The 21,937-nt window shown below is 45.5% G+C and overlaps 1 protein-coding gene across 1 annotated transcript in view; it reads right to left on the bottom strand.

The window, feature by feature from the left end:
- The window catches only part of B4GALT1 (UDP-Gal:betaGlcNAc beta 1,4- galactosyltransferase, polypeptide 1), a 60,370-nt gene extending 40,931 nt beyond the window's left edge, over positions 1-19,439 (bottom strand). Inside the window, exon 1 of the mRNA XM_006863029.1 lies at positions 19,064-19,439. Within this exon, the coding sequence (XP_006863091.1) occupies positions 19,064-19,439 (376 nt within the window). The remainder of the gene's footprint in view (positions 1-19,063) is intronic.
- Between the last annotated feature and the right edge of the window lie 2,498 nt (positions 19,440-21,937).

The raw sequence follows: 21,937 nt of genomic DNA on the forward strand, positions 1-21,937 counted from the left end.
ATGAATGGTTGAATGTGAAGCTGATGATGTGCCCTGTAAACTTTCACTCAATCCAAAATAAAAACATTAAAAAAAAAAAGAACTAATGGTACTGAAGGGGCATCCCACTGGGAGTCCTTGTGTAGTGTTGCAGGATCAGCACTGCACTGCTAACCACAAGACTGGCAGTTCAAAACAAACTACATTGAAGACATTAGTGAAAAGCAAGGGTCTAGGAATTCATGGAATACAAACTGAAATCTTTCAACAAGCTGATGCAACACTAGAGGTGTTCACTCGTCCATGCCAAGAAATTTGGAAGATATTTACCTTGCCAACCAATTGGAAGAGATCCATTTTTGGACCCATTCTAAAGACAGGTGACCTAACAGATTGTGGAAATCATCTAACAATACCGTTACTAGCAAATGCAAGTAAAATTTTTCTGAAGATAATTTAAAAACAGTTGCAACAGTACATCAACTGCCAAAAATTCAAGTTAGACTGAGAAGAGGATGTGGAACTCGAGATATCACTGCTGAAGCCAGATGGGTCTTGGCTGCAAGAAGAATACCAGAAGGATGTTTACTTGTGCTTTACTGACCTTGCAAAAGTTTTCAACTGTGTGTATCACGACAAACTATGGATAACATTGTGAAGAATGGGTATTCCAGAACACTTAATTATTCTCACGATGAACCTGTACATAGACCAAGAGGTCTGTTCATTAGAACAGAACAAGGGGATGCAGAATGGCTTAAAATCACGCAAGTGTGTGGCAAGGATGTATCCTTTCATCCTACTTGTTCAATCTGTATATAATCTGAGCAATTAATCCAAGAAGCTGGATTATATGAGAAGAACAAGACATCAGGAATGGAAAAAGACTCATTAACAACCTGTGATATACAGATGATACAATCTTGCTTTCCAGACGTGTTGTTGTGATGTTAAGTGCCATTGAGTTGGTTCTGACCCATAGTGACCCTGAATACGGTTTCCAAGGAGCAGCTGGTGAACTTGAACCACTACCCTTGTGGTTCAAACCAACTTTGCAGTCCATCGCATTAACCCACCGTGTCATACCAGGTCTCCTTCTAGAAACAAAGAGAACTTAAAATACTGATTGATGAAGATCAAAAACTACAGCCTTCAGTATGGATTGGACCTCAATGTAAAGAAAACAAAAATCCTTACAACTGTAGCAATAAATAACATTATGATAAATGGAGAAAAGATTGAAGGTGTCAAAGATTTCATTTTACTTAGATCCACAATCAATGCTCACAGAAGCTGTAATCAAAAAATCAAAGGATGTATTTGCTGCATAAGACACCTCTTTAAAGTGCTCAAGAGCAAAGATATCAGTTTGAGGACTAAGGTGCACCTGATGCAAGCCATGGTATTTTCAATAGCCTCATATGCATCTGAAAGCTGGACAATGTATGGAAGACCATAGAAGAATTAAAGCATCTGAATTATAGTGTTTGAGAAGAATATTAAAGGTACCACGGCCTGCCAGAAGAACAAACAAATCTACATTGGAAGAAGTACAGTTAGGATGCTCCTCAGAAGCCAGGATGGCAAGACTTCATCTGTTACACTTCAGACATGTTATCAAGAGGGACCAATTCCTGGAGAAGGATATCATGCCTGGTAAAGTGCAGAGTCAGTGAAAAAGAAGAAGAACTCCAAGGAGATGGAAAGGCACAGTGGCAGCAGCAATAGGCTCAAATGTAACAACAATTGTGAGGATAGTGCATGACTGGGCAGTGTTCTGTTCTGCTGTGCATAGGGCCCCTATATGTTGAAATCAACTCAGCAGCACCTAATACCAACACTATAAACATAAACACAAAGAAAACTCAATACGCAAATGAATATGGGATATAAACAGATAATTCACAGAAATAACACAGTCAAAAAACACATGCAAATGTGCTCAACACTGCTAATAATCAGTCATCTTAAAACAACAACAAACAAACAAACAAACAAACAAAAAAACACTTTCAATCACATGACTGATAAAGCTCACAAAGATTTAAAAAAAAACCAAACAACCTTACATGATTGGTAACAGCCTGTGCTGGCGATTTGACAGTATCAAAATGCTAAAAAATGATGAGGTCTTTTAGACACAAAATCAATGACCTAACCTTCCATATTAAGACACTGGAAAAAGAAAACTACATCTAAAGCAAGCAGAAGGAAGGAAATAAGAAAGATTAGGACAGAAATGAAAAGGATGATAAGGCACTACTATGAACGTTGGTTCATTCTGTTGTGCATGGCATTGCTGTGAGTCAGAACCGACTCGATGGTGACAGCACCTAATGACAACAAACGAACAAATGTATGCCAACAAATAAGACAACTTAGATGAAATGGACAAGTTCCTAGAAAGACAGAATGATACAAAACACCAAAACTGACTCAAGAATAAATATAACGCTGAATAGAGCTGTAACAAGTATTAGAATAAATTAAAAAGTATTTCTATTAAGTTCCAGTCTCAGCAGTTCATGCATACATGAGTTTATTCCAAACAAAATGTGTTTAAACATGTCTCTGTGGTCAGTGGATGGCTGCAGACAAGTTATCTCAGTAATTCACTTGTCTTAGTCTCATTGGACCTTCAAAAAATAAGTCCAATCAAAACTGCAGCTTCCGAGGGAATCTGCTCGGTCAGTTCAATTCAAAGCAGAAAGGTCAGATGAGAAGGTTACAGCTGCTGTCTTCTGGAATTCCAAAGAAGGAATCTTGATAGATTTTCTTGATGAGCACAGGCCCAATCAAGTTGTGCCAAGGAATTTTTTCCCATCACAACAATGTACCTGCTCATTCTTCAAAGGTATCAGGACTGTCCTAAGAGAATTCCCATCTACCCCACAACCCTGATCTTGCCCCTTTAGATTTCCTTTTGTTCCAAAACTCAGAGAACATTTAAAAGGAACACAATTTGAGTCCCTAGAGGATGGTAAAATTGTTTCGAAGTGGTGTAAATTGAAAAGTACAGAATTCTTCGGGGAAGGGTTTGAGAGATGGAAACACTGCCTTCCATCTATAGATGGATGTACAGACCTCGATGGAGAATATGCAAAGAAACAACAGCTTTATATTTTGATATTTTTGCTTAATAAAGGTTTCTATGATTTTATAACAATATTTTTTTACTTATCCTCATAAAGAGGTTGAATTTTTTATATTAAAAAAAAATAATAATTTCCCCCTAAAGAAAAGTTCACACTCAGATGGCTTCACTGGTGAATACTACCAGATATCTAAAGAAAAATTAATAGCACCAGTCACAAACTCTGGAGTCCTGGTGTGGGCTATAGGACAAGCACTGGACCAAAAGGTCAGCTGAACCACAAGGTTGGTGGTTCAAACTCAGAAACCCTATACAGGGTCACTATGAGTGAGAACTGACTTGATGGCACTTAACAACAACATTCACAAACTCGACTGACTAGGTTCTTGGAAGAGATTTTCATAAATTAAATCCACTGTCAAATCGACAGGACAACAGCATGTTTCAGTGGAAAACATTTATGAAACTCTTCCAAAAACTGGCTACTGGGGGCTTTAGGAAAGAGTGCTTTTGAGTGACTGATTTTGTCAGGCAGATCATCTGATGGTTGTTCTGGAGAAGTGTGTCTTCTCAATCAGGTTCCATAAATAAGAGCAGAGAAATACCCACAGCTCCATAATAGGAGCCCTCTACTTCAACAGAGAAGAAAACACTCAGGCCAATAGCCTTTCCTGATGGGCCTTGATTTCAGTGCTGGGACGTGGTGACACAGGATGTGGGGGGCAGGGATGCAATGGCAAGTCCTTATGAGGCTGTGGGTATGTTCATGGTCTCTAGTCAAAACAGTGGCACAGACTTCGAGGGCCAAAGATCAACCTTAAAAAGAAAGACACAACAGAGAAGAAACATGTTTCTAGGCTGGGCCACCCTGTTCATTCCCAATAAAAGAAAACCTGTTGCCATTAAGTCGACTTCAATTCATAGCAACCCTTAAGGGCAGAGGACAGCTGCCTCACAAGGTTTCCAAAGCCGTAAATCTTTACTGAAGGCGCCTGCCACATCTTTTCTCCCACTGACAACCTTTTAGGTAGTAGCCCAGTTCTTAACCACTGCGCCACCATTGCTCATTCCCAATAAGGGATGCCAGCCATTTCAGACCTAATAACCCAAATTTTGAGGAATACTGAATCAGGAAGGGCACTGTCTGCCCTTCTGGGAATTCTTAAGTGGGTTAAGTAGTTATGTCCTAAGTGCAGAGGAGATATGCAGTCACGCAGATACCATGCAGACCTCGGCTGGGAGCCTGTTAGGTTTACTTTCTGGTTAAAGTACAGAAGTCATACCTAAATTGGGAACAAGGCCAGTCTGTTCATGGAGGCCTGATTCTTCCCTAGAGGATCAAGCGATGCCTCGGGAGGGACCTGGGGAAAGATCTGTCCTTCAAACCAGAACCCAGAGCTGAAGAACCACTCGAGGAGAGCTGCCAAGTAGGAATCTCCTCTTTTGGACTGGGCTGCGGTCCAGAGGTGTGGGAGGTAGCTTCAGGGAAACTAGGAGCAGGAGTGTCCAGTCAATGCCAGCTTGGCAGTTGTGCACATGAGCACGATTCCTTCTGACCACCAGAAAAGGTCTGCACCAGCCCTGTAAGTAGGAATGCTTCCATGTTTCTTTCTTGTTCTGCCTTCATTTCTTCTCTCACTCTCTTTAGGAATCTTTTGAAAGTCATTAACTGTCTCATAAAGGAGCTCTGGTAACATAGTGGTTATGAATTGGGCTGCGAACTGCAAGGTCAGCAGTTCAAAACTACCAACTGTTCCACAGGAGGAAAATGAGGCTTTCTGCTTCTGTAAAGATTTACAGCCTCGGAAACCCTGTACAGGGTCGCTATGAGTCAGAGCCGACTCCACGGCACATAACCACCACCACCTGTCTCAGATATGCAAAAACGAAGCAAAAGCACTCAGTGTAGTCCTCTTTGAAGCAGTGTTTGTGGGGGGAGGAGACCAGTGTATACCTGAGGGCTGGGCAGCTCTGACAGCTCTGACACCTGGGTGGACAAGACCCAGAAACTCCAGACACAGAGCTCTTTCATTTGGTCCAGAATCTGCACCCTGCCCATAACACCTTTTTCTGATAGAAGGCTTCGGACCTTCATATTTTAAAGAAAGCCAACTATACCGCAGTTACCCATGTTCCTGCAAAAGAAGGGGCCTCTCCTAATTTCTAGATATTTCATAAACTCATCCTAACTCAAAGAGTTCACACACAGAACCCACATCGCCATCTGATCAAAATAGGGAATGGGCTGAGACCCTGGGCCTGCCTCTAGTTTGACAATCCCCTCCTTACTCACAGGGTCTGACCTGAGCTGAGCAAGGCCCCAAGGAGAAACCCACTTAGAGTCAGCCCTAGGGAGCTGGTCAGAAGTCTGGCTACTCACTTTGTCATCCCATATACTCCACCTCTGCAGTCACAGTCCCCTCCAGGGGAAATGGAGAGGCCAAAACTGGGGTTAGCCACCACCTCCTAGACACATTCCCTTGTTACCAGTCCCCCACCCCCAACTCCCGAGTACTTCACTAGGTCCCAGCTTTTGTGCTTTCTGCAGAGTAAATTTCACTGAGCACCAACAAGGTACCTAGGACACAAAAATGAACAAGGTCACCCAGCCCTTGTCTCCTGCAGCTTACAGACAGACGTGAGAGCGTGGTTCTATAAAGTGCTTGGAAAGAAAAGCATAGGGGAATATGAAACCTAAGAAACATGGGTTTTGGTAACCTTCATGGAATTTTTATTTTAAAATGCTATCTATGTATGATTCTATGAAAAGGGAAAATCCTGTAATTTAAAAAATGTTGCAGGGGGTTGCCAATAATAAAATACTGACCAGCTGCTCTGGCCTGGTTCTAAATGGATCCCAAAAGGACCCTTTAAAGTCATAAGGGAGGCAGAAGAGAGGCCATGTGGCATGGGTGAAATGGATGCATGGCATGGCTGACCTATGAACCTGAGGTCACTGAAATCACCAGCATTAAAGCCATCTGTGAAGGCAGTGGTAGTTCAGTAGGAACCTTCCATGTGGGAAGGCTAAGTTCAATTTCTGGCTGGTACACCTCATGCACAGCCACTGCTCACCTGTCAGTAGAGGCTTGCTAGGTGTTGTGATGCTAAACAGCTTTCAGTGGAGCTTCCAAGACCAAGAAGGACAAAGAAAAAAGCCTGGCCATCTACTTCCCAAAACCAGCCAATGGAAATGATATGGATCACAACCGTCTGATCAGCAACTAGTCATAAGGACCTGGCAGCGGTTCATTGAGTTCTGCTCCGTTGTGCATGGGTCTTTATGAGCTGGGGGCCGACTTCATAGCAGCTAACAAAACAAAGTCACGCTACCACATACGCAATTCGGCAGGTTCCTGTTTATTCACAAAAGGGCTGTGTGCATGAAGGAGGCTACAGGGACAGACATGGCAATTCATAGTGGAAGGTTTTAGACTGTTTTAATCAGCTCATTTTTACCCAATATACTTTTAATGTTTTTCTTCATTTTGGGCCCTGTTTTCAGATTCCATAAGCTAGAATTGTCAAGTCTGAGTTCATCTACATAGGTTAAATGGTTAGATGTCCAGACTAATCCACCAGAACATAACACTGTTTTTATGGTTAGCTGCATCCAGTATTTCCAGCACCCAACCCACAAGATTTGGGGTCAATGCCATTTTTAAGCTAGGGCTTTTCCCATCATCCTTCAGGTCATTTTCTACAAAAAGAAAAAGAGGTTCTTACCTTCTATAAACCAAAGGTATATTAGGTATTGAAAGAGTGAGGTCCCTTCTGTGGCCTCTGAGTGACCATCGTAGGAACTTTCCACTGGGCAACTGGTTGGTTATGGGGAAAACCTCATGTCCAATGTGCCCTGTCCAGGGAACTGAGCACACACATACACACACAGGCTCAGAGTATGAAAGGCTGCATCCAGATAGATTCAATTCTCCCTAGGAATCCACATTCCAATATCCCTGACCCAGGGATTTACAATTTAGGGCCAGTGAATTGTTCTAACTCATCTGGAAAACAATGTGACAATGTGTTTTAAGATGACCATAGCCAGTAGCCTAGGAAGTCTGCTCTAGGAATTTGTTACAAGGGAATAATTCAACTGAAGCAAGAGCTACAGGCAATAAAAATGTTCATCTCAAGATGAACTATGAGGGTAAAACCTGTAATATCAAATGCTTAGGAACCACCAAAGATAATTAGGAAAATTGTAAAACAACCAAATAGTACTGAACAAAACTGTTATTAAGTGCAGTTGAGTCAATTGCAACTCACAGAGACCCTATACAGGGTTTCTGAGGAACAGCTAGTGGGTTTGAACCACCAACCTTGCAGTTAGCAATCCAGTGCTTATCCTATAGTGCCACACCAGGACTCCCAACTAATAATGGGCAACGTATATGTGGGTGGTGGTGGTAGTGTGTCATGGAGTCATAATGTCCCTGTATAAGATTTCCGAGGCTGTGAATCTTTACAGGAGCAAAAAGCCTCATCTTTCTCATCTCGGAGCCCCTGGTAGCCTTGAACTGCTGACCCAGCAATCAGCAGCCCAACACATAACCCACTCTGCTACTGGGGCCCCTAGCACATACGTACTCACAGCTTATGCAGTGTTGGGCACTATTTTCAAGCCTTTCATGCCTACTATGTAAATTCCACAATGTCTTCGAGACAGATACTACCATTATCCCCACTTTATAAGCGACAACACTGAGGCACAGAGAAGGTAACAACTTTCCCGAGATCACAGAGCTAATCAGTATGGCAAGAATGCTCCCCATACCCTTTCTAAGGGCCATCATCTGCTACAATCTTGAAGACCATTCAGTCAGAGATGAGGAGTCCCTGGGTAGTATAAATACTTAAGTGCTTAGCTAAAAAACTAAAAGGTTGGCAGTTGAAACCCACCCAGAGAAGCCTCAGAAGAAAGACCTGGAGACTTCTCCCCAAAGGTCATCACATCCTATGGAATGCAATCCTACTCTGGAAAACATTATGAATTGGAATCAACTTGATAGCAACTGGTTTGGGTTTTGTTTTGGTTTTAGACAGGGATGACAAGATTCTTGGCCGATGCCTCACTACAAGATCCCTGAGCACTGTGGGCTTCCCAGGGAATGCCAGAGGCCCTTACTTAAGGTTGCATGTATGAGCAGGCTTTCCTCACACACCAGCCTAGGATCCTGCGGCAGAGCAGGGACAGCGCTAAAGACCCTCACATTTCAGAGAGGGGAACATAGTCCAAGAGGATTCACGACTTGCCAAAATAATGTCCAAAGTTAAGGGAAGGACAAGGTCCACATTCAAAGGAAATAATAGCAAAGAAAACCAAAGACGTGCCCAAAATGCTGTCAAAAGTTAAGAGAAAAACAAGGTCCACACCCAAAGGTAAGAATAGCAAAGAAAACCGAAGACACGTGGAAACAATTTAATTCAATGGACCACATGAACATCAGCCTCCACAACCCTGAGAACTCAATAGTGTCCTGCTACCATGCAGTAGTCACGAATCGGGATCCTAACCTCAGAGCCAGCAGTTCGAAACTACCAGCTGTTCTGCAGGAGAAAGATGAGGCTTTCTGCTCCTGTAAAGCTCTATAGCCTTGGAAACCCTGTACAGGTTCGCAATGAGTTGGAACCGACTCCATAGCACATAACCACCACCACCACTATCAACTGCTCTGAAAAGGACCACATGAGAAGGTCCTGGATAGAGTCGGATAAAAGGTGGAACAAAATTCAAAATCATTAAAAAAAAACTACACACCAGACTTACTGGTTTGATAGAGAAAGATGAAAACCCAAGAGTATGACTCTTAGCTACCCTTCAGGTCTGTAACTGAACTCACCCCCATGGCTCAATTTTCAGCCAAACAATCAACAAGTTTATATGGTGAACAATAACATGAGAGGTACGCACTCCTTAGACTAATCAACTATTTGAGATCAAAGGACAGCCTTTATCCAAGGACAAAGTTCCAAAGGCAGGAAGGGCTAGGAAAGAAGGAAGCATGGAAATGGGAAACACAGGGAAAGTGGGATAAGGGATACTATGCTGTGGAGATTACAGTTAGTGACATGAAACAAAATGTGTATAAACTGTTGAATGGAAAATGGATTTGCTCTGTAAACCTTCACCCAATTCACAATATAAAATTTAAAAAGAGAGAGAGAAAAGAAGGACCAGAACACAGTGCTCGTGATGCTAGTGGTCTTCCAGGCTAGCCCCTAACCCCTATAGACCATCAGCCCCTCTCTCAATTTCTCTCCTCCTGTATATTTCCTCCCTTTGGTCCCTCAGTCCAGCTAGCCTCAGACTTGCCCTGTCTAACAGGATTCCAACTACACCCTCTCTCTCTTTTATCATCTCACACTTGCCTCCATTTCCTTTTCTCTGGGGCCCTGCTGGTAACTGTCCGAAGCAGCTGGGACTTCAGCTATGGCATTCTCCTCATGTGACAACAGCTAGAGGAAATCACAGGCTGCTTTCAGCAGCAGACCCCTGCCCTTCCCAACAAGGGAGACTGTTCAAACATGTAGAGTTGGGGATGCTAAAATCCGTGTCTGGAAGAGAGACCCTTCACTAGGACTTTGGCCCTGGCCCAGCCTGTCCATCTGGCTCCCTGGACCTCCTTAGTGGCCTCAAAGCACCCAGGCTTCCTCTCTCTGACCACACCATATTGCCAGAGTCTGTCCACTGATAAAGGACTCCCTGAAAGCTCTTGTTCCTGTCTCTCTCCCGTGCTTAGCTTCATACAGTGTAGCTATCAATAAAAGTCTGCTGAATAAGCAAAAAGAATCCCTGTTCAACCTCCTCAAGGTAACGCCTGACTCTGTTAGAAGACACAATTCTACCCAATTTGACCCAGGCCCAAACCCAGCAGCCAGGTTGCCTAAAGTGTTCATCTGAATGCCAGTAGCCACCCAACACTTTAGTGCCATGTCCCTGTGCCTCTATGTAACACAAATACCAGCATCTTTTGCTGTTGTTAAATGCCATCAAGTTGGTTCCGACTCATAGTGACCCTGTATAGGGTTTCTGAGGAGTGGCTGGTGGGTTTGAACAGCTGATCTTGTGGTTCAAACCAATCTTATAGCCCAGTGCTTTATCCTAAAATGCCACATCAGCTTCTCTTACTCTATCCTTAACTTGGCACCCTTTCCTGTTTGTTCGTTTGGTTTTTTTTTTAGCTGGCTGTGTTCTGCAACACCAACAACAGCTCTGCAGTTTCAGGATGTCAAAGGCAAAAGGACATTATGCAAAACAGGAAGATATGTTTACAGACATTTTAAGGGCATTTTCAGAATGCACCCTGTCATGGGTCCAGACAATTATTGAACCCCCTGCCAAAATCACCCTCCCCCCCACCCCATGATCTCTAGGCCCACGTGGTGGGGTAGGAAGGAGTCTGATTTTACACCATACCAGTCACATTGAATTGACCCAAGCCCCGCTCTGTCTCTCAGTGCAGCTTCCCCCTTGGTCCCCAGGCTCTATGCCAAATGACCCCTAGCAGATTCCAAAACTCAAACTGTTCCTTAAAGAGGAGACTGGAGTTCCGCTGGTAACTCACACTAGAGTAACTTCACAATACACTGAGTCTGGTACACTGGCCTAGGGCTTTCTTGAGCTAACCCAACCAAACAAGCTCCTGAGGATGCCAGACTGTGGATCTCTGAGGCTTATCCCTAAAGGAATCCCTGGAAACCTCAAAGTTCTCCCAAATCTCAGAGTCACCTGTAGTGTTCTGTGTGTTTCGCAGTCTGACTTGTTAGCGTATAACCAAACTTCCCAGGGAAATGGTCACAATGAAGTTTGGTCAAAAGCATCGGGCGAGCTTGCTAGCATTTACCTAGCACCAGAACTCTGCTCCACCATCCACGTAAATCTTCTTCAGGGACTTGGCTGCTAAAGAAACAAATGGAGGAACTACCAAGAAAACTGACTCCTGGGGCATCACCCCCCTTGGATTCTGTTCACAGAAGGTTTCTGCTCAGCCCCATCCCAACTGTCTGGCAGTCTGGACCTCTGCCCCTACCCTAGGCACTTCCTGAACATACAGTTTCCTTTTTCATCAGAATTCTAGACAATCTCTCATTTGGCAATAGGTGATACTCATCTGCCTGCTCTAAGAAACCCTTTAATTTCCACCAGATCTATCCCTTAGCAAGACTGCCTTAAAAACCTAGACCTTCTCAAAAAACATTCATCCCATTTTCCTTTTTAGGAAACCATCCTATGGAAACAATCCTCAAAGTGGAATTTTATGCATCAACCTCACCACACAACTAAGAAATAACAGAAGAAACATAATTATACATATATTGTTGTTATGAAGTGCCGCCAAGTCAGTTCCAACTCAAAGTGGCTCTATATAGGAATTCCAAGGAGTGGCTAGTTGGTTTAGACTGCTGATCTTTCAGTTAGCAGTCCAGTGCTTACCCTACAGGGCCATACCAGAGATCCAATATGTTTAGGAACATAAGAAATTTTTAAACTCAAAAATCAAATAATAAATGTTAGTTACTAGTATAGTTGAACTGGTGCTTAGAACAATTAATGGGACTAAGTCATCCACACTTTTCAAAACTAGAGAGTCAATCCTAAAAATTGTTATGAGGAGCAGGTTTCTTTTAAAATGTATACTTATAAAACCATCATATGCTCTAGTGTTTCATTTATTAACTAGAAAGACCAAGAATTACCATCAAGGGAAATAGAAGCTATGGAGTGCTCGTTGTTTGTGCAATTGATATATAATTTGCCAAAGTAATGGAATTAGAGAAAAAGAGAAAGAAAATCTTGAATATTCTTTAAGAAAATACTCAGAAGTTCTTTATCTGTTTTACTTCTAGAAACAAACCAAGGATGAAATCCAATAGCCAAATCAACAATATTTTTATGACCATCCCATGTTCCCTTCACAGCTAATAAGATTTAACCTCATGATTTTTGTTAGTTGGGAGGTGTTTCTTGGTAGTGCTAATATAAAAGATCTCTCTGATAGACTCCAGAGACCTGGCTTTTATTTAGACACTTTGCATTCTTAATGTAACTATATGGCTATCTCCTGTTGTTGCTGTTAAGTGCAGTTGAGTCAGTTCTAACTCATAAAGACCCTTGTATTGGGTTTCTGAGGAGCAGCTGGTGAGCTTGATCACTGACCTTGTGGTTCAAATCAACACAACAGTCCAGCACATTAACCCACAGCACCACTAGGACTATCTCCTATGCTAAATTTAGAGATAAGTATATTAATATGTTAAAACTGCTATGGAACTCTTCTCATTTGTGTGCTCCTCACAAAGCTTTCATGATGAGGACAATTGTGGTTCCAGGTAGAGATATTTGAAATCACTCATAAAGGAAAAACTTTTAGCCCGATAATGAAAGACACCTAAGAGTCATTCTTTTCAACTAATCACTCTCTATATTGTATGTATATGTTAGTTGTTGTTAAGTGCTGTGGAGTCCATTCTGACCAACTCATAGTGACCCTGTATAGGGTTTCCAAGGAGTGCTTGGTGAGTTTGAACCTCTGATTTTGCAGATGGTAATCCAGTGCTTATCCTACAGTGCCTACAGTGTGTGTGTTTGTTGTTGTTGTTAAGTGTTGTCAAGTCAATTCTGACCCATAGCGATTCTGTATAGGGTTTCTGAGGAGCAGGTAGTGAGCTTGAGCCATCGACCTTGTAGTTCAAATGACTTTGCAGTCTAGCACATTAACCCACAGAGCCATCCACACCAAGACTCCTAGAAACCCTACACAGGGTAGCTGTAGGTTGGAACCAACTCAACAGCACTTAACAACAATGGAAGATAACGTAAATGTTCAACAATAATTGAATGATAAAGAAAATTCCAGCATATTCAGTTGACAGAATAGGAAGCTGTCTTCTAAGTTTTTTTAAAGGTGTAATCAAACTATGGAGGCCAGTTCTTAAACACTCATGGTATCACCATGAGTTAAAATCAACTCTGACAGCAACAACTGGCTAGGTTTTGAGTTTGACACCAGAAGGCTTGACACCAGGCGATCTGTACCTATCTGTGCAGATCCACGTGTTATCTATAAAGATCTAAGCAATATTCTTGACAACTAATAAACACGCCTAAGTTTTCCTCTGTGTGACAGGAATATAAGTGGGCTTTACTATTTCTTTTAACTCTTCCAAATTATTTCCAATGGCCTGTATTACTTCTTATAAAAAAAGGGGAAAAGATTAGTCCCTTCCCCTCTTAAAAGAAAAGATAATACAAAGATCTGCCCCTCCAGCCCCCAGCACACCTATACGGAAAACCATTTTCTTCTCTCTGGGCTTTGTGAGAGGCAACAGAGGGGACAGTGGGATAGCTACATATCAAACTCAGCCAGACATTAAATCACTGCCAAAGAACCCGGCAACAGCCAATTATATAAGCCCACTGCCTTCACTGGGGTAGGGAAGAGGCCGGCTGAAGCCAGGCTGAAAAGTGGAACCTGAAACACCACACCAAGTGTGTGACTCACCCCCTCGGTCTTCTAAGGACGAATCCCTTTAGGCCACATACACCTAGAATCAGCTCCCAGCCAAACCCTGCCCCCACCACCAAGTTACCCCAACCTTGCAACCTGGAGGTCTCTTGACTTACAGAGGATCTAGAGCTCTCTCCCTACACTCACCCCACCCTGTGTGGGTCCACGTAAACACTGGGTCCCCCTCTCCAAGTCACACTCAAGTCTTTACAATCACAGTCCCACTCCAGGATTCCTCACCATGTTTAGGGGCAGGTGGGGCTCCAGGAAGGGCAATCCCATGCCTCCTTATGTCCCTGAGGGGCCAGGGTATGACTGGCTGACCTTTCCAGTGACCTCACTGCCCAGAGACTTAGCAGGGCCATGCCAGAACCAAATGTCAAATGGCCACAGTGTCTGGACGGCAAGGGAATCAAATGGGAAGGCAGATCATTTGTTCTAAGACATCTGGGTAAGAAAAACTGTAATTTCCAGGTAGCCTTGGATTCAAGTAGAATTTGCAGATTCAACTGCAGGATGAACAGGCTCCTTTCACAAACATGCACAAATCAGCTAAACCCAAAGAACGGCCCCCAGGGTGGAATCTGTGGCCCCCAGGGTGGAATCTGTGGAAGGGCTCCAACTCCTCTGACATTAACTGCCCCATCAGTCCCAACCATAAATTAGCCTAGTCCCAGCCTGGAAATTCCTACCCTGCTGCGGTCCAAAGAGTACTATTACCCAAGCATATGGCTGCTGAGGTCTCATTATAATCATTACAGAGCAGCAAGTCAACAATTACCCTGCAGATCTAATTCATGGCTTCAGAAAGAAATTAAAGGAAAATTTTCACACAATCAAATAAACCCAGACTGGAGAACTTTGATATCAACCTCTGAGTTTCTGCGGGGGGAAAGTAAAGAAAATAGAAAGAAATTACATGCACATGCAAACGCACGCACATGTATATTGTGGCACTGTAGGATAAGCACTGGACCGCAAGGTCAGTTTAAACTGTAAGAGCAGCAGTTCAAACCCACCAGCCACTCCTCAGAAACCGTATAAAGGGTTGATTGGTGTTGCTCTGAGTAGAAACTGACTCAACAGCACTAAACAACAAAAAATGGTACCAGCAGTATCTAATTACGGCTCCCTTGCCTAAATGAAAGGGGTTCTGGTGGGTTTGGCTGCTAACAGAAAAGTCAGTGGTTCAAATATACCAACTACTTCTTGTGGAAAAGATGAGGTAATCTGATTCTGCACAGACTTACAACCTTGGAAACACTTGTGTCCTATAGGGTTGACAGTTCTACTATGTCCTGTAGGGTTGCTATGAGGTGGAATTGACTCAACAATGAGTTTGGTTTTAGATTGTTTTCTTTGCCTAAAGTTTCTAGTGGTGAGGTGTGCAGGGGAGGGAGGCTGGCCTTCTTCCTCTTTGTAATGCACTATAAACACATTACAGGGGCAGAATGAGTGAGGTTATCAGATGCCTTAGCCATCAGTGACACTCAGGCAAGCTGCCACTATATAAGACCTTGAAGGAGGATTCAGGGAAATAGAAGCAAATACTGTTGAATGATGATGCACGAAGGAGATTGTAATCATTGCAATGAAATGATGAGTGTAAAACCAATGTTCTCCCTTGCACCTCCATCAGGCTGAGTGAGAGAAAGCAATCATGTTTCACCCTGAGAGTGAATCAGAGCATTGTAGACTGCATTTCTCAATTTTAGACTGTTAGATAAGAAGGTGTGTATGTGTATATGTGGACACTGGTCATTTTTCCCCCCAGAAAAAAACAAGAGGACAAAACTGGTTCAAAGAACTAATTTCCTAACCTCCCCAAGCTTCAAGGTCTGAATCCCCAGGATAAGGCTCCACCCTAAGCACAGAAGATGACATGGCTCCAAAAACCCATCCTGATGGGAGGAGAAAGGCCTTCCCAGATGTTCTCAAAGGACACTCTGTCCGGGGCAGCATGCTTGTGTCCATGTGTTTGCATATGGAGGGGATGATGTGCTGACAGAGAATCATCCCTGAGTCAAGTCCAGCAGAGACCTAGCAAGTACTCTATCTTCCCAAAGGGACAAACCATGGCAGAGGTTCAGAGAGCAGCCCCTATAAAGCTGGGGAGACTGGCTCATGGACAAGTGCCCTCCCAGGCTCTGCTGTTTGCTGGCCCAGCTCCCTGGGACTGCCCAGCACCCACCTCGAAATCAGAGTCTTCCTTCTGGAACAAATGAAAGGAGTCTCCTCAAAGCAGAACTAGGCAAGAGGGGCCTCACCCTCATGCACCCTGAGGGGACTGTTTCCTCCAGAGCTGGCTCCCACTGTGCCCCGAGGCCAGCTCTGCCTCTCCTAAGCCTGATGTGCTGCCCACCCCACCCTGTCCCTCTATGGACTGGCAATGCCACAGCTGATCAAATCACATTGAGCTGCGGCCAAAGTCTAGGCAGAGATTAACATTCCAGGAAAAGAACTACAAGGCCGCTGCTCCTCCCAGACTGACTGTATCTCAGGCAAACACCCAAGCTGCCAGAAATGGAGCCACACTGCCAAGGTAGTGGAGTGAATGGGGTCTTGCCCCCTGAGAGGCCTGGGACAGGGCTGGGGAGTGGGCAGCATCTGCAGGCCACCTGTCCTTCCTTGAATCCTCAGAAAACCCACATTGGAGGCTTAATGGTGTCTCATGTGGGTGCTTAGTGTAAACAGAAGCAGGGTTCAAACCTGTCTATCTAAAGTCAAAGGTCCCTGGGGAGTACAAAGGGTTTGCGCTCAATTAACCAAAACGTTGGTGGTTCAAACCCACCTAGCAGTACCACAGAAGAAAGCCCTGGTGATCTACATCTATAAAAAACACAGCCAAGAAAACTGTACGGAGCAGTTCCACTCTACCATACAAGATCACTATGAGTCTGAACCAACTCAACAGCCAAGGGTTTTGTTTGTTTTTTTCTGTTTTGTCTGATTCCAAGGTTCTGACCAACCCAGCAATAGATCAAACAGTGACCCATCAGAAGCCCAGTCTGATGCCAGCCTCATCCCATCACCTATCAGCCGGGAGGGGTAGAAGAATCTGGCCCAGATCCCTGGACACTAGAAAGTAGAGCCAAGTCAAGGAAAGAAACTGCAAGTAGTGAAAAGGCCACAACTCTAAACCCCATGTAAGCTTTCCCCACCAACCTCAAAACCAACCCACAAGGGCTCTGGCTGACACCTGTCCAGTTGAACAGATGGGGTGCAGTGCCTCCACCACACACACCCAGGAAGACTTTCTGCTTTCTCAAGGTCCCCTCCTAGTCAGAAGCCTCCATTCAGAGAGCTGCATGCAACCACTCAAACCTAAGCACTCAATTAAAATGAAGAAAAGCCTCTGCCCTCACTTTCTAGGACTGCCTCAGCAGCAGCCTAAACATCATGGGCCCATGAACGTCACAAGAAGGAAGTCAAACTAGAGAAAACCCAGGGTTTCTGCCCTCCAGAACATTCTCTCTCAGGAAGTACTTTCCAGCTCTCAGCATGCCAATTCAGAGTCCATTCAAAACCACTAGTTTACTGCTGAGGAGCTAGGTGGGGAGCTAGCAGATCACTAGCAACACAGAAAACAAAACAAGGGAGTTATCGTCACCATCACCACCTCTCATGCTTCAGTGAGAAAACTCTACATTTCAAATGCCAAGCTAAGGAACTTTAGGGTGCTTTTCTCTACTTTCCTATTCATTTGTCTTTCTGCACAATGTCCAGGGAACAACTAAAAACAAACAAAAGCACAGAATTTAGAGTCTCTGTAGTTTGGAGACTCTCCTTTCTCTCTGCTGTTCAGAACCATCTCCAAAGGAGTCTGAGAAAATGGAACTTCGAGGTGTCAAGCCAATACTGTTATTAGTTATTAGCCACTGAAGAACCAAGTACTTACTCTGTGTCCCATATTTAGCTGTACACAATCTCAATTTAGTCCTAAAAATAACCCTATAAGTCAAAGAACCCCATTTTACACATAAGAAGTTCTGAGAAACCCTACAAAATGCTTGAGGTCAGACACTTAGCAGCAAGTCAAAGAAGTTTACTTCATTTTATAGGATCAGACGGCTTCCCAGACCAAGTCAGAAAGAATTCCTTTTTCTGCTTTAAAATAAAAACAACAAAACTCTTTCATGACCACATTAACAATTCCAAGAAGTTCCTCCCAAACTTGATATGAAAATATTGAAGTAATTATTGGAGAAATTGAGCAAGAGTATGTAGGAGGCCTGCTCCACCAGGGATCCTTGGGAAAGTAGCAGAGCACTGGCTGCCAAGGTCCCTCACTCATAACAGTCTCTAAAACCTAATACTGGAACTAAGTGGCCACCTATCTGGAAACCTGGAGCAACATGGGGCTGTCTTGGTCCTAAAGGTGTGTGGGTTACAGGGCAAGAAGTCTGGATCTGAGTTCACCCAACCTCCTCCTGAACTAAGGAATTCAAACTGACCAACACCCAAGCTCACTGCCTCTGAAACAGGCTGAGGGCCAGAGTTCCGAGACTTCGGGTCATTTCCAGGAAGGGTCACTCCAGTGCTGACTGGTTATATTTTAGCTTTCCAGCCGCCAGAGTACACACATTATACATGTATGTAACACTCACACACACACACACACACACACACACAGCCCCTGGACCTAGGTGAGAGCCTGCTCACTTAGGTTTCGGGGACCTTTGTGGACAGGTAGCATAAGAGGCAGCCCCCAAAACACCAGAAGAGCGTGCTACACAGAGAAGAAATTGAACACAATGTGACAACTTTTTGTGGTCTTAGTATTATTTACATTGTTTCATCTTCCCAAACAATCCTATGGAAATAGATTCATTTCTTCTCCCCGGTTGCCAGATGAGACACCAGAGGGTTAGAGAGTCTCAGTCACTGGCCTAAAAACTCAACAAAAAAGTTAACTCACCCTCAGAAGAGTAGCTTTATGGGAAGACATGTGAACTGGGAAACCAGCTTCCTGCCCACCAAGGGCCTCATCATCAAGCCCCCAAAAGAAGGATGGTTACTCTGAACTGTCCCTTCCAGGGTTAGCAGGGCGCAGGCTGCTCCAAACCCTGTTGTTAAGAGCCGTCGAGTCGGTTCCGACCCATAGCGACTCTGTATAGGGTTTCCAAGGAGCGGTTGTTGAGTTTGAACCGCCGACTTCACGGTTTTGGAGACCACACCAGGGCTCCAAACTTTATGCAGACGCAAATCTCAAAACTTTCAGAGCCTTGGGCCAGACATCTCCGGTTCTGTAGCCAAAGGCTTCCCCACACCGCCCCCTCCTCAGTGTCCAACAAGACTCTCAATCGGCCAACTTCCCAACTCTCTCCCAGAGCAGCCCGTAGCCTCAGTTTAGGATTAGGATTCTGATCCGAAATAAGGCTGTCGTGGAAGAGGGCACCGGGGACTGTACCCGGGGCCCTGTCGGGGAAAATACGGGGGAGATCCAGCCCTGGACTAGCGCGACCGGAGTCCTTACCGAGCAGAGGGGACTCCTCGGGGCAGGCGGGCAGCGACAGTGCCGGGGTGGGGGGCTCAGGGGCCACAGTCAAGTTGCTTGCGGGGCCGGGGCGCGGCTCGGAGGAAGCACCTACAGGCAGCGGCGGCGGGGCCCCTCGGGAACGGAGTTCCCCGGAAGGTTGCCCGAGAGCGGTGGCGCCGCTCGCGCCCCCCTGCAGTGGTGAGGTGACTCCGATCAGTTGGGGCAGGCGGCGCAGGTCACGGCCGGACAGGTAGTAGACGAGGGTGACGCCGAGGTGTAGCGCGCAGACGGCCACGAGCAGGCGGCAGGCCCGTTGCAGGGACGCGCCCGGCATCGCCGCGCTGCCGCCCAGAAGAGGTTCCCGAAACCTCATCTTCCCGCCGCCTCCTTAAGAGGGGGGTGGGCTATAAGTGGGGAGGGCGGCCCGCCCGCGGGCCGCCGGCCAAATGCTGGCGACTGGGGGAGGGCCCGAGGGAAAGCTAGGGCGCTCCGCGCCGGCGGGCAGGCGAGCAGCTACGCGGAGAGTCCGGCCGCCGGGCTGCAAAAGGAGGCGAACAGCGCCCGCGGCACGGGGGGCGGGGTCGCCGGCGGGACGGGGCGGGGCTGGGAGCTGGGCTTTCTGCGGGAGGTGGGGCGGGGCCTCCCGGGGCGCGAGATCGAGGGGCGGGTTCTGGGGAGGAGGGTCTTGGGCGGAGCCGTCGGGGGGCGCGGCTCGCAGCCGGGAGGCGTGGCGCTGACCCGCAGCCAGCCGCGCCCCTTCCTTCTCCTCCAGAGCTCTAGAGGTGGGGTCTCACTCGCTACCCAGCCGCGCCTTCTTGGAGCTGCCCTTGAGAGGAGCTGCCACTTCCTGGGGTGCAAAGCGATCAGCAGGCAGAGTTGCGGATGGTTCTGTCCCCTTCGGTGCGGCCTGGGCCTGCAGCCCGGCGGCTGCGGAGAGAGCGAGGGAGCGAGCGACGTGCTGGCTGGAGGGGTTGGGGACCGTGGCTGTGCCCGCTGGTGGGTCTCAGAAGTCTTGTTGGGGGAAGAAGAGGACCGGGGAAGGGTTGCCAAGGAAACAGGCTTCGAAGTTCGTGGGGGCTGGGAGGACCACGGTGGGGTTCTCTGGTACGTTCAGAATCCCCCTGCCTTAGCCCGGCTAGCCCCCCTACCAGTGTGGAAGCTCTGCAAGAAGTCTCCCTCTCATTTCCTGTATAGTAGAGGTAAGAGATCTCAGAGGCTCATCCAGTTGACTTCTGCTTCTTTCCCACATTGGAGCGAGGGTGGCAAGAAGCTATAATAATTCCCAAGCAAGCAAAGACCTGCCGGTTTGGTTTACTTTCTACCAGGGCCCAGTTTTATTGCTAGTCTCTATTTCTATCTCTCTTAACCTCTAATTTTTAAACATTATGTTGAAGTAGGATAAGCTCTAGACTGCTAAATGCAAGGTGGGTGATTAAATTCACTCCTTGGAAACCCTATACAGGGTCGATATGATATGGGAACTACTGGGACATCACTAAACAGCAACAATTAAATGCTCAGAGAGTGTAAAGAACTTGCCTGAGATCCCACAGCCTGTAAGTGAGGCGGAAGCAGAGTTCTGGCTCTAAAACCAAAGGAACCCTGGTGGTGCAACAGGTTAAGCGTTTTGCTGCTAATCAGATCGTCAGAGGCTCAACCTACCAGCTTCAACATAGAAGAAAAATAAGGCAAATTGTTTTCAGTAAAACTGCACACCTCAGAAACCCTATAGGGCAGTTCTCTATCCTGTAGGGTAGCTGAGAGTCTAGTGGACTCCATGGCTGTGGATTTGGTTGTTTTCCTTTGTTTGCAAGTAAGGTTTGGAGGGTTTATTAGGCACTAAAACCACTTGACCCAGAAGCTACTCCTCAGGCCTGCCTGGTGCCTGAATGAGCTGGGACATCTCACTAATGAGGTTATTTATGGCAAAACAGAAGCTATGCCATCCTCTTCCCCCCAACACACAAATACACATGCCAGCTAGCTCAGAAGTTGTTATTAAGTGCCATGCAGTCAGTTCTGACTCATAGTGACCCTGTATAGCAGGGGTGAGGAACTTTTTTCTGCCAAGGACCATTTAGATATGTATAACAACACACAAAATCATCAGCTTAAAAGTTAGCCTGCTTGAGACCTGGGGACTCCTGAGCCCATAGACATAGCCAAAGAGGGCTAGAGTTGAGAGTGAAGCATCCAGCTGATATGAAAAGAGGGGAGATGCACAAGAACGCCCATACCTGCAGACAGTACCCATTTGACCTATCTTTAATGGCTGATGATCAAAACTCGACTAGAGGAAGAAAGAAGAGGGAAAAAAGTGTAATCTGCTATAATTTGATGAACTTGACCTATACTTATGGATGTAGTAGCTTAAAAGAGGGAACAAATCTTCACAGCAAGGATCATTCCCTCCCACTTTGTACACAGGGTTACAGGGATGGGCAACTTACACATTGGCTACCTAAAATGGGGGGCTAAAAAGGCAAGAAGTGACTGACTTACAAGTTTTCAAGAGGGCGTTTAGTCTCAGAGGGTGCTGAGGAAGGTAGAACCTCCGCTGAGTGGTTTTCAACCTGTCTAGACAAAGCTGAGATATCAAAGAGATTGTCCGATGATTTCTGCATTCCGTTGGGTCACCTGTCTTTGGAATGGGCACAAATATGGATCTCTTCCAATCAGTAGGCCAGATAGTTGTCTTCCAAATTTCTTGGCAGAGATGAGTGAGTACCTCCTGTGCCACCTCACTTTCTTGAAAAATTTCCATTTTATTCCATCAATTCCTGGTGCCTTGTTCTTTGCCAATTCCTTCAATGCACCTTGGACTTCCTCCCTAAGTATCATTGGCTCTTGATCATATGCTACTGCTTGAAA

This window comes from Chrysochloris asiatica, unplaced genomic scaffold (genome assembly GCF_000296735.1).
Source record: "Chrysochloris asiatica unplaced genomic scaffold, ChrAsi1.0 scaffold00053, whole genome shotgun sequence".
Lineage (NCBI taxonomy): Eukaryota > Metazoa > Chordata > Mammalia > Afrosoricida > Chrysochloridae > Chrysochloris > Chrysochloris asiatica.